The sequence below is a fragment of the Cricetulus griseus genome (genome assembly GCF_003668045.3).
Source record: "Cricetulus griseus strain 17A/GY chromosome 1 unlocalized genomic scaffold, alternate assembly CriGri-PICRH-1.0 chr1_0, whole genome shotgun sequence".
Lineage (NCBI taxonomy): Eukaryota > Metazoa > Chordata > Mammalia > Rodentia > Cricetidae > Cricetulus > Cricetulus griseus.
The window spans coordinates 116,804,396-116,819,798 of record NW_023276806.1 but is presented as its reverse complement, the minus strand read 5'-3'; the positions used below and the strand labels follow the sequence as shown (position 1 = coordinate 116,819,798).

The window sequence follows — 15,403 nt, the reverse complement described above, 5'->3', positions numbered from 1 at the left end:
GCTGGGAGCCACAGTTCCTAGTCAGCCACCTGATCACTCAGCTGCAATGTTGGGGAGGCCAGGAGCATCTGTATTTTTACAGCACACTTTCAACTTGCTGTCATTAGCTGAGGAATAAGCTTTGGATATGAGCTGGCCCCAAAGCCCATTTCTTGCAGAGAGTGGTAAATGGAAAGGGAGAGGGGAGGGAGACCTTAATGTGCTTATAGAGAATAATAAGTTAGGTTTGAGATACTAGATGGGAACAAAGTGGTTCTGTTTGCTGAAGACCTCACAGAGCTTGGTAAGTTCTGTATACTTTATGTTTTGAAAGGTAAAATGAGAGGATTTAGTGTTAACAATTACCACATTAGATGTGGAGCACAGAGGATAGATTGGATGGGAATAGGAGGTAGGAGGTGAGAAAGTTGAAATTTGAAAGTCCTAGTTTGCATGGTTAGACAGGAAGGGTTGATAAGAGAGAAAAGGATAACTAGGGGACAGGAGCCATTTGGTGATTAAGAGTACTTGCTGTTCTTGCAGAGGACCAGGGTTCAGGTCCTAGCACCCACATGGTGGCTCACAGTTCCCTATAACTCCAGTTCCAGGGAACCCAGTGCCCTTTTCTAGATTCCATGAGCACTACATGCACATGGTACACATACAGATAAACAGGTACACACACACTACACATGAATAAAAATAATTAGGGTAGCCTAGAGATTAATCAGAAAGGTAAGAGTCAGTTATTTGGTTATTTTGATATGTTTGTGGACGGGTATTTGTGTTCATGTGATGTAGACGTGTATTATCGGTGCTTATTAGTTATTCAAATAAAGTTTTCCAAACTGTGAAGTTGGCTATTTGAAATTGAAACCTAGGCAAATTGTAGGAAGTTTAGAAATTATTGGCTTATGTTGGTGATTGAGATCTGGGGAGTTGATGAGAAAGGGAAGAGGAAGAGTAATAATAAGATAGGGGAGAAGAGGAGCCATCCATGAAATAGAGAAGATGCCACACAGATCAGGAAAACTAGAATTGGGATGCTAGAACAGAAGATGTACATTTGGCATTCATGTCTCTTCCTATCACAGACTTGCTAAAACCCTTAGAATTTCCTGAGTGATAGGAATAGCTTTTATTATTTATAATAAGCTACTTTGATTATACCAAGCTCATTTATTCTAATGAGCCTGGGTGAGATAGGAGAATCTGGATACTATATGCCATATTGTTGTCTTTAAATTCTTTGATTGCCGAGGAAAGACTTACTGCTACTAAAATACATTTGATTGTAAATGCTGCTAAATTAATCCAAACTAGATTTGAGAATTACTACTGGGCGGTGTGGCACATACCTTTAGTCCCAGAACTCAGGAGGCAGAGGCAGACGGATCTCTGAGTTTTGAGGCCAGCTTGGTCTATGGAGTGAGCTCCAGGACAACCAGGGCCGTTCCACAGAGAATCCCTGTCTCAAAAACCAACCAAACATACATTCATTTCATTGTACATATGATTCTTAGTTCATACAGGACACAGTGGAGACAGCTTGTCTTTGTTCCTGAAGATTGGGGTTGTTCAACACTGGAGAGGTGGAATTTTGTATCTTCACTCACATGTCTGGTACTGAACTGGAGTGACTTAGAGACCTTGCCAGACCTCCCATCAGCTTGACTTAACTGTGGCACAGCACTCAATGTAGTTGACCTCTTCTGTGGCAAGATTCCCAGTGCATGTGACCCAGTAAACAGGAAGGAGCTGCATTGCCTTTTATGTTCAGCCTTGAAAGCCACTCAGTGTCACTTGTGAAACTGTCACAGTCCAGCCCAGATTGAAGATGGAACATTAGACCTCATCTTGTAATAGGAAATGTATCACAGAATTTTGATATTTGTTTTAAAACTGCCACAAGAAGCAAACAACCAAGCAAGCAGCTAAGGGAAGGGTTGTTTTCTGGCACTGTATCTTCTCTAAATATGCACTGCTGATATTTAACAGCACTTGTCTGTCTTTCTTACTTGCCTGTTTGTGTTGTTTTATTTTGTCTTGCGAAGCTGAACTGATGCTTCTGTCTCCACCTCCCAAGTTATAGATTACAGACGTGCTTCGTGGTCTTTTTATAAAAGGTGCTATCTATGAAATTGAACTGTGAAAATGCTGATTTGAGCCCAGTGAAGTATGTTTTTACTCCTTGTTTTGCATGCTCCTCAGGACGAGTAGTGGCAAGAGTTCTGTCATCAATGCAATGCTGTGGGATAAAGTTCTCCCTAGTGGGATTGGCCATACAACCAACTGCTTCCTGAGCGTTGAGGGAACCGATGGAGATAAAGCCTACCTTATGACTGAAGGATCAGATGAAAAGAAAAGTGTGAAGGTATACTACCAAACCCATAATGCTCCTGGAAATACCTTGCAGTTGTAAGATTTTATAAGATATCCACATTGCTAGGCATAGAAAAATTAGTGATGTTCATTTTGACAGATTGCATAACTATTGCTAATATTTTGAGTTCTATTTTTTGTTTTTGTTTTTTTCAAGACAGGGTTTCTCTGTATTGCTTTGAAGGTTGTCCTGGAACTCACTCTGTAGACCAGGGATTAAAGTTGTGTGCCACCAACACCTGGCTATATATTGAGTTCTAAAAGTATTTTTCTGAGGACTAAATTACTGGAAGTATAAAATTGTTAACTTGTTTTTACTGGGGGTAAGAGGTACTAGAACCCAGGGCCTCATGCATATTAGGTAAATTCTGCCACTAGCTGTGTCCTTAATGTTAAATGAAATTAAGGTTTTTATTTTATGTGTATGAGTATTTTGTCTGCATTTTACTGTCCAGGTGCATGCAGTGCTAACAAAAGGCAGAAGAGAGCATTAGATCCCCAGAACTAGCATTAGAGATAGTTGTGAGCTGCTATGGGGGTGCTGGGAACTGAACTTCAGAGCAGTTCTACAAGAGCAGCCAGTGCTTTTAATCCCAAGCCATCTTTAGCACCCAAATTAAGTTTTCTCCAGCCTGGCAGTGGTGGTGCACACATTTAACCTGGCACTCAGGAGGCAGGAGCAGGCGGATCTCATTGAGTTCAAGGTCACCCTGGTCTACAGAGCCAGTTCCAGGACAGCCAGGACTGTTATACAGAGAAACCCTGTCTTAAAAAACCCAAAATCCTTTTTGCTAGGATTTCAAGTGTGGCACCACATCTAGTCATAGCCACCTTAAATAGAAAAAACTCATTCGAAAACACAAAAGTTCAGTATTGAAGATCTATGCCTCAGTATGTTTGTATGTGTGCATGTGTGCTGGGAATTGAATATAAGGTCCTGTACATTCTTGTCAAGTGTTCTGCCATGGAACTACATCCCCAGCTCCTTGCCATTTCTGGTTTTGGGAAACTGTAGGTGAAGTCAGTGGTTTAGTTCTGTGAGCTTGTGATATGACCTGGATTAAGTAGTCAGTCTGTTATTCACCTTCGTGGATGGTGCAGACCCTTCAAATTAGCTATGAGAGAAGAAAAACAAGATGGTTATAAAAATATTCCTAATTTTAAAATTTATTATTTTTTTTGAGACAGGGTGTCATTATATATTAATCGGCCTGAAATTTTCTGTGTAGACCAGGCTGGCTCACAGAGATGCCCTGCCTCTCTGCCTCTCCAGTGCTGGGATTAGGTGACACCCTTCAAACTTCAGACATATAATTAAGGGCTTTTTTTTTTTTTTTGGTTTTTTGAGACAGGGTTGCTCTGTGGCTTTTGGAGGCTGTCCTGGAACTAGCTCTTTTAGACCAGGCTGGTCTTGAACTCACAGATATCCACCTGCCTCTGCCTCCCGAGTGCTGGGATTAAAGAGTATGCCACCACCACCCGGCACATTTCTTAGTTACTTTTATATTGCAAAACACTGTGACTGAGTTTATTGTGAGCTTACAGTTTCAGGGTGAGTCCATGACCATCATGGCAGAAAGCTTGGCAGTGGGCAGGCAGGTATAGTGCTAACTCAGTAGCTGAGAGCTCACATCTTATCTGCAAGTATGAGGCAGAGAGAGCTAATTGGGAATGGTGAGGGTTTTTGAAACCTCAGTCCCACCCCTAGTGACACAGCTCCTCTAACAAGTCCACAATCTCCTAAATCCTTCCCAAACAGTTTCTCGCCTACTACAGAACAAGTATATGAGCCGGTGGGAGCTATTTTGCTTTCAGACCACCCCAGGCACCACTATTACTTTGTACTTAAGATTTTTTGCCAAATTGGAATTTGAATTATTTGTGTTGAATCATTTGAATCTTGGGAAACTTGCTGTGTGATATTTTAAGGACATGCTCTCTGCTTTAAGTTCTTTCTTCAAAGTTCTTTGTTTCCCTCCCCTGTTCCCAAATGGAAATGATCCCAAGGAATGGCCTCTTTTAAGATAATAGACCTTGAGTCCTGTACATAATATTTTACTTAGAAAAGAACACAGCCATAATAGCTCATACCTCATTGAGTACTTGCCTTCTCAAAGATAGTATTCAATATTTCACACACACACACACACACACACACACACACACACACACAAAACACACACAAAAAAAAAAAAAAAAAAAAAAGGTCTGGGCATAGTGGTGGACTAGTGCAGAGGCAGGCAGATCTCTGAGTTCCAGGCCAACTTACAAAGTGAGACCCTATCATAAAACAAAACCCTCAAACCTCATCACAATTCTGTTGGATATTTTATTTCCTATAGTTTTCTTTTTATAAAGTTTTATATGTATGATGTTTTGCCTGCATGCATGTCTGTGTACCATGTGTGTGCCTGGTGTGGAGGTCAAAAAGAGGGTGTCAGATCCCCTGAAAGTGGAGTCATAGATGGTTGTGAGCCACCATGTGGGTGCTGGGAACCAAACCACATCCTCTAAAAGACCAACAATTACTCTAAACTGCAGTGCCATAGATTTTTGTTTTATTTTAAAGTTGTGTGCAACTGCACGCGCATATGTGTCTGCCCATATGTCTTCATGTACACTCACTCAGAAGTGTCAGTGATGGTGCAGATAGAGGAATGTGTGCTTCTGAGTCAGTGCTGGAGGAGACCAGAAGAGAGCTGGAATTAAAAGCAGCTGTGAGCTACACCGATATAGGTGCTGGGACCCAAACTCAGCTCTTCACCAGAGCAGTACCCACACTTAACTGCTGAACCATCTTTCCAGCCCTGTGTTTTATTTCCTGGTCTTTTGTTTGTGGTGGTAGGGAGCTAACTCAGGGTTTTGTGTTGGGAAGTGCTCACTGAGCCACTGCCCAGACTTTAGGATCTGAATTTTATAAATCTATCTATCAAAACATTTATTAAATAATCCATACTAAACACAAATAGGAGCTTGGAGAGATGGCTCTGTGGTGAATACCACTGGCTGCCTTTCCAAGGGACCCAGGTTCTATTCCTAGCTTGGTGGACCATAGCATCTATAACTCCATTTTCAGGGGACCTGGCATCTTCTCCTGTCCTTAGTAAACACTAAGCATGTAAGTGGGACACAGACACACATGCTGACAAAACACTGCATATAAAAAAGTAAACTTAAAAAAGATTAACAAAGTACCTAACATTGTCTTTGTCAGCCTCATTAAAGACTTGGACTACATTTGAAAAATAGATATGTCTCTAGCCCCTTATTTTTTGTGGGGGTGTATGGGTTTTGTTTTGTTTGTTTGTTTTTGTCTGTGTATATCTGTGTATCACAGGAATGCATTGCCTGTTGAAGTCAGAAGAGAGCTCCCTGGGATTGGAGTGGGTGGGTGCTAGGAACCAAACTCCAGTCCTGGAGGAGCAACTAGTGCTCTTAACCTGTGAACCATCTCTCCAGCCTCTGTCTTTTTTATTTTATTTTATTAAAGAAAGGGTCACATGTAGCCCAAGGTAGTTTTGAACTGGCTATGTAGCAAAGTATGACCTTTCTACCTCCCCAATGCCACAGTTACAGATAGAGTCATGTGCCACCATACTCTGTTTATCCAGTACTTATAAAGCATGATATAGTACCAATTGAGCCACATTCCCAATCCTTAAAATAGATGCTTTTAGTAATAGCTATAGTGGTATGTGTGCTACATCCTCTCCTTAAGTTATTTTCTAATTTTGCTTTAAGTCCCTTGTACTGTACTGTTTATCTAGCACATATATAAGTTACATTAAATATGTACATTAGTTTCATAAGTTACTATACCTGAGAAGTTATCTTGAGATTTAGAAATGATTTGAGATTTAAATGACAAGGGTTTCAAGGTTTTTGTGAATTATCACCTGCCTCACAAATTGGAGTGTGGTGCCTCACACCTGTAATTAGGAAGCTGAGGCCTAAGGATAGCCATGAGTTTGGGGCCAATCTGGGCAAGATGCATTTGAATTGACCTCCCTTACTTTGGTGGGGTGTTTCAGTTGATTTTAGTATCACTTCTTCTAAGTGATTTTCCCCATTATAACTAAAGAGTCACCTTCATTTCAGAAGAACCAGAAAATACGGATTTGCAAAAACAATAGACTCCATAACTCATCCTTTACGATATAATAAACAGTATCTCTCAGGAGTCCACTGGGCTTTGTTACTAGTATCCCATTTGTTAAGTGTTTCCAAATCTGATTGTTTTGTAGATGAGTAAACTTCCAAAGGAATTTTTTTTTTCCTGTTTAGTTGTTTTAAAACTCAGGTTTCAGGACTGGAGAGATGGATGGCTCAGTGGTTAAGAGCACTGCCTGCTCTTGCAGAGGACCCGTGTTTCATTCCCAGAACCCATGTAACAGTTCACTACCACTGTAACTCCATGTCCAGGGGATGTGATGTCTTCTTCTGACTTCTGAGGGCACCAGGCATGCACATGATGCACAGATACACAAGCAAGTGTATAGCCATGTACATTTAAGTATATACGTGTGTGTGTGTGTGTGTGTGTGTGTGTGTGTGTGTGTGTGTGTGTGTGTGTGTGTGTGTGCCTGCTCACACACATATTTCACTCCTCATATTTCTCGATTGTTCAGGTGGTTTTATTTTGAACCATTTGAAGTTTAACTTTCCATTTGCAAAAATGGGTGCTGTTTCAGCTGAGCTTAGTGGTCACACCTGTAAGTACCAGCACTGACAAGGCAGGCAGAGAGAGGGTAGTGAGAGCAAGGCCAATCTGGGCTATAGTTAACATTAGCTTGGGTTAAAATGATGTGCCAACCCATAGTATTTTTAATTTATATTGACTCTCTTTTTCTTTCCTTCTTATTTTAGACAGTTAATCAGCTGGCCCATGCTCTCCATATGGACAAAGACTTGAAAGCTGGCTGCCTTGTGCATGTATTTTGGCCCAAAGCAAAATGCGCCCTCTTGAGAGATGACCTGGTTTTAGTAGACAGGTAAATTGACATGTAAATGTTTTCTCTGGGCTTACTTGGTAGAATAACTGCTGTGATCCAGTACCTGATAAGAAGCAGTGTGAGGAAAGAGGGGCTTATTTGGGTCCTGGTGCTGTGCAGTTAGGAAGTGCAGAGGTAAGTCCTGGCATGGTGCAGTTAGGAAGAACTGCAGAGGTGAGTCCTGGTGCTCTGCTCCTGCTTCCCTTTTTTATTGAGCTGGAAAGTCTCTGAAGGCAACAAAACGCTTTTAGAATTTTTCCATTGCTCTTATTAATATACATTTTTATGTCTTTAAAATTTTATTTATTTCATTTGTGGCATTGGGGGTTGAATCAAGAACCTTATGCTTGCTGTGCAGGTGTTCTGCCCTGAGCTACAGCCACACCTCCAATGATGTATTTTGAAATCATCTTACTAGTGCTTTTTTTTGTTTTGTTTTATTTTGTTTTTCTAGACAGGGTTTCTCTGTAGCTTTGGAGGCTGTCCAGGAACTAGCTCTTGTAGACCAGGCTGGTCTCCAACTCACGGAGATCCCCCTGCCTCTGCTCCCGAGTGCTGGGATTAAAGGCTGCACCACCACTGCCCGGCTCTTACTAGTGCTTGATGAAATAGTGCCCATCAGTTGAATATTTTTCTTAACTATAGTATTTAAAGCATTCAAACATTTTTGGTATGTTTTTTGTTCTTCAGTTAACCATTTGATAATCTATAGAAATCACTCAGTTTGATTTTTTTCCCCCTTTTTTTGACACAGGGTCTCTATGTAGCTCTGGTTGTCCTGGAACTCACTTTGTAGTCAGGCTGGCCTTGAATTTACAAAAATTTGCCTGCCTTTGTTGTCTGAGTGCTGAGACATGGTGTGTGCCACCATGCCTGGTCCCAGAGGGTTTTTTGGTTTTGTGTGTGTGTGTGTGGGGGGGGGATTTAAGCATTTTTATTTCTATGCTGTACTGGATATTTGTTTGTAACAATATAGTGCTATTAGCCAAGTCTGTTTTATTATTGGTACTTCTTTTCCAGCTTTTGCAGCATAAAAATTTGAAAGATTGAAGTGTTGATTATGTTGCTTGTTTTGTCAAAAACATTGGCTTAAAAATTTCTAGACATTTGATTCATGACTAAGAGAATTTCTGCCTTTTGGACTTCAAATTATAGAAAAGTGTTTTTTTTTGTTGTTTGTTTTTTAAAATCTGTGACTGATTCTTTTTTGTTTCTTGAGATGGTGTTTGTGTAACAGTCTTGGCTGTTCTGGAAATTGCTTTGTAGACCGGGCTGGCCTGGAACTCATTGAAATTGGCCTGCCTCTGCCTCCCAGGTGCTGGGATTAAAGGCATGTGCCACCACCGCCCAGCCAAATTTTTTTTTAACAAACATCCTATGACACAGTATTTGCTTCCTTCCCATTAGCCCAGGTACAGATGTTACCACAGAGATGGATACCTGGATTGATAAGTTCTGCCTCGATGCTGATGTCTTTGTTTTGGTTGCAAACTCAGAATCAACACTGATGAACACGGTAAGATTTATTCTTACTACTGTGCTTGGGTGGCATCCACTTTACTTCTGTAAAGTGAGGGAAGTCCTGGTGATGAGCTAGAAAGTAACTGAAGTCAGCCTGTGTTCCCTAGTACCAGAGGGCTGTTCTGGTTTGCTGTAGTGTTACCTGGTTTCACTAGCAGTCCAGGGCTCACTCAGTGACTTTAGCTCCTCATAAGTGTTTTGTGGGTTTAAGGTGATACAAGTATGAGACTGACACCGTGTCTCTGTGTGTTATCCTGGAAGATCATGGGTGCCAAGATTGTTGAGAAGTTCACTTACATAAAATCCAAACCATCCTTCCTCCTGCTTCCCTGTCATGCATCAGGCAAAGCTTTTTCTATTCAAGTTCTCATCCTTTCCCAGCTCGATGTTGGTTTAAGCTCATCTGTATATACCCTGGGTTGGAAGGTTCTTTACCTTGAATGACCAGATTCAGTCCAAATAAACTTTCAAAATTTGGATATCTAGTATGCAAAACAGTAACATGCTATAAAAAAGGTTATTCCCCAAAAGTGTATGGGTGACTGAGTACCATTGTAACCAAGGTGTCACCATTGAGAGGTCTTACTATCACAAACACCAGGCTTCTGTTGTAATACTGGATGGCTTGTAACCTCATTCTGTGAGAAACTTCCAAGTGTTTGAGATGTTAGAGGACTGCCATCATTTGGTGATGGCTAAGTACTAAGTCCTTGCACAGCTTCTAGGGATGGACCTGACTAGGCATGACAAAGTAATGAAGAAAGGGCAAAAAGGTGGAAACACGGAAAGTAGGATTGGGAGCTTGGGTTCTCTGAAGAAACCATAGCCCCTGGGTTCTTAGTGTGTTTATTACATTTGTGTAGCAGAGAGACAGAGCTGTTGCATACAGCTGAACAAGGATATGGGGATATTACAGATGGATAAGGGAACAGGGTTATCATATGCAGCTGAACAAGAGAGACAGGTTTAGTAGGAGCAGTCTTTATGGGGGGAGCAGTCTTTAAGTTGTAAATATCTGGAGGTAGAAAGCTACTATGGACATTTCTGCACACACTGTCAGCATCCATGTGTGGACCATAGAAAGGCTTTGCCCTTTTTCTGTGTGTCTGAGGCCCATGTCAAACAGCATGCATTCACTGAGGACTTCATTCCCTCAAAGCTTCCTCCAATCCCCACAGATGAGCAGATTTATTAGCCTCAGTCTGACTTTGGCGCCTCTATTTAGGCTATACATACATTTGTTTTTTCTCTTTGATGAAACTCAGGGCTGTGCATGTATTAGCCAAGCTGTCTCTGAGCCATACCCCCAGTCCAGCTGATGGCTGCTCTTGACTTGCAGTTTGCCCACTTCTGAACTTTTCCTTTTTCAGAAATACCAGTTAAACTGGCTTTAGTCACATGTCTGTAATCTCAACATTTGTATATAGAGGCAGGGGAATCAAATATTTAAGACCATCTTCAATATATAATGAGTTCAGGACCATCCTGCACTGTGTGAGATCCTGTTAGCAGCATGGCTAAGCCAATTATTAGCACCTATTACTTTGTGAAGCTGTTCCTGTTTTCAACTAGCTATGGCATCTCCTTGCCGTGAACAGACTAACACTTACTTTAGAGTGTTTATATAATGGTCTTCACTTGAACTTAGCCAGAAGGCCAAGAAACAGTGTATGTGATATTTGCTGTTATTAAAGTTTATACAAGTGTGCTAGTTTCCTTAGCCAAACCTATTTTTTTTATTTTTGAGGCAGAATCTCACTGTGTAGCTCTGGCTTGCCTGGAGCTAGCTGTGTAGAGCAGGCTGGCCTTGAACTCACAGAGAATTGCTTGTCTCTGCCTTGGATTGAAGGTGTAACCCTGCCACAACATGCAGCTTAGCTAACTCTGAAAAATGATTTGAAGCGGCTTTTAACATCTGGAGTCAATCAGTCACTTTCTGTCATATATACAGATTGGTAAGTGTTAGTTGAATTTTAACAGAGACCTGGTAAGAGCAGGAGCCCATGCCATTGGGCTTATTTTGATTTTCAAGGACATGGTGACTGCTTACAGGGTCTTAGTGGATCTATTCACTCTGCTTTAAATGATTCAGACATCAAGTTAAAGGGTTTCAACTCCAAGTGTAAATAGAAAATGCTTGTTAAAGTGTTGTTCTTGATATTTTTCAGGAGAAACATTTTTTCCATAAGGTGAATGAGCGTCTCTCCAAGCCGAATATTTTCATTTTGAATAATCGCTGGGATGCTTCTGCCTCAGAGCCAGAATATATGGAGGATGTAAGTGCCCCCACCCCTTGTTTTGAACTCTGGTCATGTATATCGTTATCTGAGAAAACAATAGACCTCAGAGGACATCATAAGAAGTTATTCTGTGATTGTGAAAATAATATGAATATAGCTGGGCCTCTTGATACATACTTTAAGCCCAGACTTGAGAGGTGGAGGCAGAAGGATCAGGAGTTCAGAAACAACATGAGCTGTGCAGTAAGCTTGAGGCTAGTCTGAGCCATACTAGACTCTGAAAAGATTACAAATAAAAACACGGTTCTAGAAAACCAGTAGGGTTTGTGATAGGTATCCGATATACTGAGCTATGTTTCTTTCAGAACTTGAAACTTTTGGTGTTTCACTTGTTTCACTACAGGTGTTTTGCCTGCATGAATGTTTATGTACCACCTGGATCTCCTAGAACTAGAGTTTTAGACAGTTGTGAGTAGCCATGTGACTGCTTGGGTTTTCTGGAAGAGCAGCTATAGTCTCAGCCACTTAGTCATCTCTCTAGCCCCATGTTTAACTTTTTATTAAAGTATAAAATGTGTAACAGAAAAATGCTTACCTGAATCATTAGTGCTTGACTCTGTAGATTTTCTGGCATGTAAGTGCTGGGTGTGGTGGTGCATGTCATTTGATCTCAACACTCTAGAGCAGTGGTTCTCAACTTTCCTATTGCTGCAACCTTTATGTTGTGGTGACACTCCCAATCATAAAATTATTTCATTGCTACTTCATAACTGTAATTTTGCTATTGTCATGAATTGTAATGTAAATATCTGAAGTACAGAATATCTGATACTCGACCCCAAAGGGGTCGTCACCCACAGTTGGAGAACCATTGCTCTAGACATGCAGGTAGATCTCTGAGTTTGAGGCCAGCTTGGTCAAAAAAGTGAGTTCCAGGTTAGCCAGGGCTATATAGTAAGATTCTGTCTCAAAAAAACAAAACAAAACACCAAAGGCATTTTTGTTGTTATAGCAACATAGTTGAGACTCATAATTTTAAAGGCTCGAGTCCATGGTGTGAATGTGAATCTCAGAAAGCAGCTTATTACAAGGTGGCCCAGAACAGAGAGGGTGAAAATGTATAGGCCTGACCTTGATGACTTTCACTTTGTTTAGAAACACCCTCACAGGCACACCCAGAGATGTGGGACACTGATCTCCTAGGTTCTTCTCTCCAATCAATATGAGCCATTATACTATATAAATATATTTATTTCATTTTCTTTGATATGTTTCTGATTTTAGTTGTGTGGTTTATAAAAATGAAACAGTTTCCATTACTCTTTAGGAATTACAAAATTAGGTCATCCTTATAGAATAGTTCACTAGTCCAGCATTTTTCTTTAGCTGTTTTTTTAATTAATTATTTATTATATATTTGAATTACAAACAAGATTGAATTACATGACAATCCCAGTTCCCTTCTCCCTCCCTTCCTCCCCTACCACCCCCCCAACTAAAATCCTACCTATCATATGTCCTTTCTTCTAATCTACACCTGACTCAACCTTTCTGCTTCCTCATGACCTCTGCATCCTTCCTTTTCTTCCCTTCTCATTTTCATAGCTTCCTCCCCCCTCTTCCCTTGTTCTCAATTTGCTCAGGGGATGGTTGTTATTGTTTTGTTTAAAAAGAAGAAAAGAGAAATTGCTGAGACAGACATATTGACTATAAGTTTATTATAAGGCCCGGTAGAATGGGGAGACTAAGAAGAGGAACAGGGTAATGGCTGACCGCCATGGCTGGTCGCCATAGAGAGACAGAGCGGGAGCATAGGTGGGGGACAGAATAGCACAGAGAGCACACAGAGAAAGAGAGAGAAACAGGGGGAGAGAGCGAGAGAGAGACAGGGGGAGAGAGAGAGAGAGAGAGACAGGGGGAGAGAGAGTGTAAAGGTGCAGGGGCTTATCTTTTAAAGGGGTCCTCTGCACCTGCGTGCAGACTTCTTTCCCATGGAACCTTGGGCTGACCAGGGTATTGCCTGAGTGGATTCCACCAGGTAACAGGGGCAGGCCAGCATAATGCCTGAACCTTTCAATGGTGACCCTTTCCCTTTCTCCAGGGGACAAAGTGTGTCTCTTTTAGGGTCTTCCTTGTTTACTAGTTTCTCTGGCAGTGTGGATTGTAGGATGGTAATCCCTTACTTTATGTCTAAAATCCACATATTAGTGAGTACATATCATGTTTGTCTTTTTGTGATTGGGTTACCTTGCTCAGAATGGTTTCTTTGAATTCCATCCATTTTCCAGCAAATTTCAAGATTCCATTGTTTTTTTTCCGCTGAGTAGTACTCCATTGTGTAAATGTACCACATTTTCTCCATTCTTTGGTTGGGGGGCATCTAGGCTGCTTCCAGTTTCTGGCTATTACAGATAGTGCTACTATGAACGTTGTTGAACAGATGTCTTTGTTGTATGAATGTGCTTCTTTTGGGTATATGCCTAGGAGTGGAATTGCTGGATCTTGTGGTAGACTCATTCCCATTTTCTTGAGGAGTCGTCATACTGATTTCCAAAGTGGCTGTACAAGTTGGCACTCCCACCAGCAGTGGAGGAGTGTTCCTCTTTCTCCACATCCTCTCCAGCATAAAGTGTCATTAGTATTTTTAATTTTTAGCCATTCTGACAGGAGTAAGATGGTATCTCAGAGTTGTTTTGATTTGCATTTCCCTGATGGCTAAGGATGTTGAACACTTTCTTATGTGTCTTTCAGCCATTTTAGATTCCTCTATTGAGAATTGTCTATTTAGTTCTGTACCCCACTTTTTAATTGGATTGTTTGGTGTTTTGGAGACTAGCTTCTTGAGTTCTTTGTATATTTTGGAAATCGGCCCTCTGTCAGATGTGGGGTTGGTGAATATCTTTTCCCGGTCTGTGGGCTGCCATTTTGTCTTGCTGACTGTGTCCTTTGCCTTACAGAAGCTTCTCAGTTTCAGGAGGTCCCATTTAACAATTGTTGACCTCAGTGTCTGTCCTACTGGAGTAATGTTCAGGAAGCGGTCTCCTGTACCAATAATTCAAGGGTATTTCCCACTTTATCTTCTAATAGGTTCAGTGTGGCTGGGTTTATGTTGAGGTCTTTGATCCATTTTGACTTAAATTTTGTGCAGGGCGAAGGGCTTGGGTCTATCTGTAGTCTTCTACATGTTTGCATCCAGTTGTGCCAGCACCATTTGTTGAAGATGTTCTCTTTGTTCCAGCGTATGTATTTGGATTGTTTGTCAAAAATCAAGTGTTTGTAAGTGTGTGGGTTAATATCATTGGACTCTATTCCATTGGTCTACCAGTCTATTTTTGTGCAAATACCAAGCTGTTTTCAGGACTATAGCTCTGTAATAGAGCTTGAAGTCAGGGATGGTGATGCCTCCAGTAGTTCCTCTATTGTACAGGGTTGTTTTGGCTATCCTGGGTCTTTTGTTTCTCCATATAAAGTTGAGAATTGTTCTTTCAAGGTCAGTGAAGAATTGTGTTGAGTTTTGATGGTGGGATTGCATTGAATCTATAGATTACTTTTGGCAAGATTGCCATTTTTACTATGTTGATCCTGCCTATCCAAGAGCATGGGAGATCTTTTCATTTTCTGGTATCTTCTTCAATTTCTTTCTTTAGAGACTCAAAATTCTTACGGTACAGGTCTTTCACTTTTTTGGCTAGTGTTACTCCAAGGTATTTTATGTTGTTTGTGGCAATTGTAAAGGGTAATGCTTCTTATTTCTTTCTCCACCTTATGTCATCCATATATAGTAGGGCTACAGATTTTTTTGAGTTAATCTTGTATCCTGCCACTTTGCTGAAGGTGTTTATCAGCTGTAGAAGTTCCCTGGTAGAGTTTTTCGGGTCACTTATGTAGACTCTCATATCATCTGCAAGTAGTGAGAGTTTGACGTCTTCCTTTCCGATTTGTATTCCCTTGATCTCCTTTTGTTGTCTCATTGCTCTAGCTAGAACTTCAAGGACAATATTGAAGAGGTATGGAGAGAGTGGACAGCCTTTTCTTGTTCCTGATTTTAGAGGAATTGCATTGAGATTCTCTCCATTTAGTTTGATGTTGGCTGTCAGCTTGCTGTATATTGCTTTTATTATGTTGAGGTATGTTCCTGATATCCCTGATTTCTCCAGGACCTTTATCATGAAGGGGTGTTGGATTTTGTCAAAGGCTTTTTTGGCATCTAGTGAGATGATCATGTGATTTTTTTTTTTTCCTCAGTCTGTTTATATAGTGGATTACATTGATGGATTTTCGTATGTTGAA

General features: G+C 40.9%; 1 protein-coding gene across 3 annotated transcripts in view; it reads left to right on the top strand.

Moving 5' to 3' along the window:
• The window catches only part of Mfn1 (mitofusin 1), a 53,291-nt gene that overhangs the window by 7,068 nt on the left and 30,820 nt on the right, over positions 1-15,403 (top strand). For all 3 annotated transcript variants that reach the window (XM_035450805.1, XM_027392012.2, XM_027392013.2), the window contains 4 exons: positions 2,191-2,353; positions 7,228-7,352; positions 8,760-8,868; positions 11,042-11,149. In XM_035450805.1, coding sequence (XP_035306696.1) covers positions 2,191-2,353; positions 7,228-7,352; positions 8,760-8,868; positions 11,042-11,149 — 505 coding nt within the window. The remainder of the gene's footprint in view (positions 1-2,190; positions 2,354-7,227; positions 7,353-8,759; positions 8,869-11,041; positions 11,150-15,403) is intronic.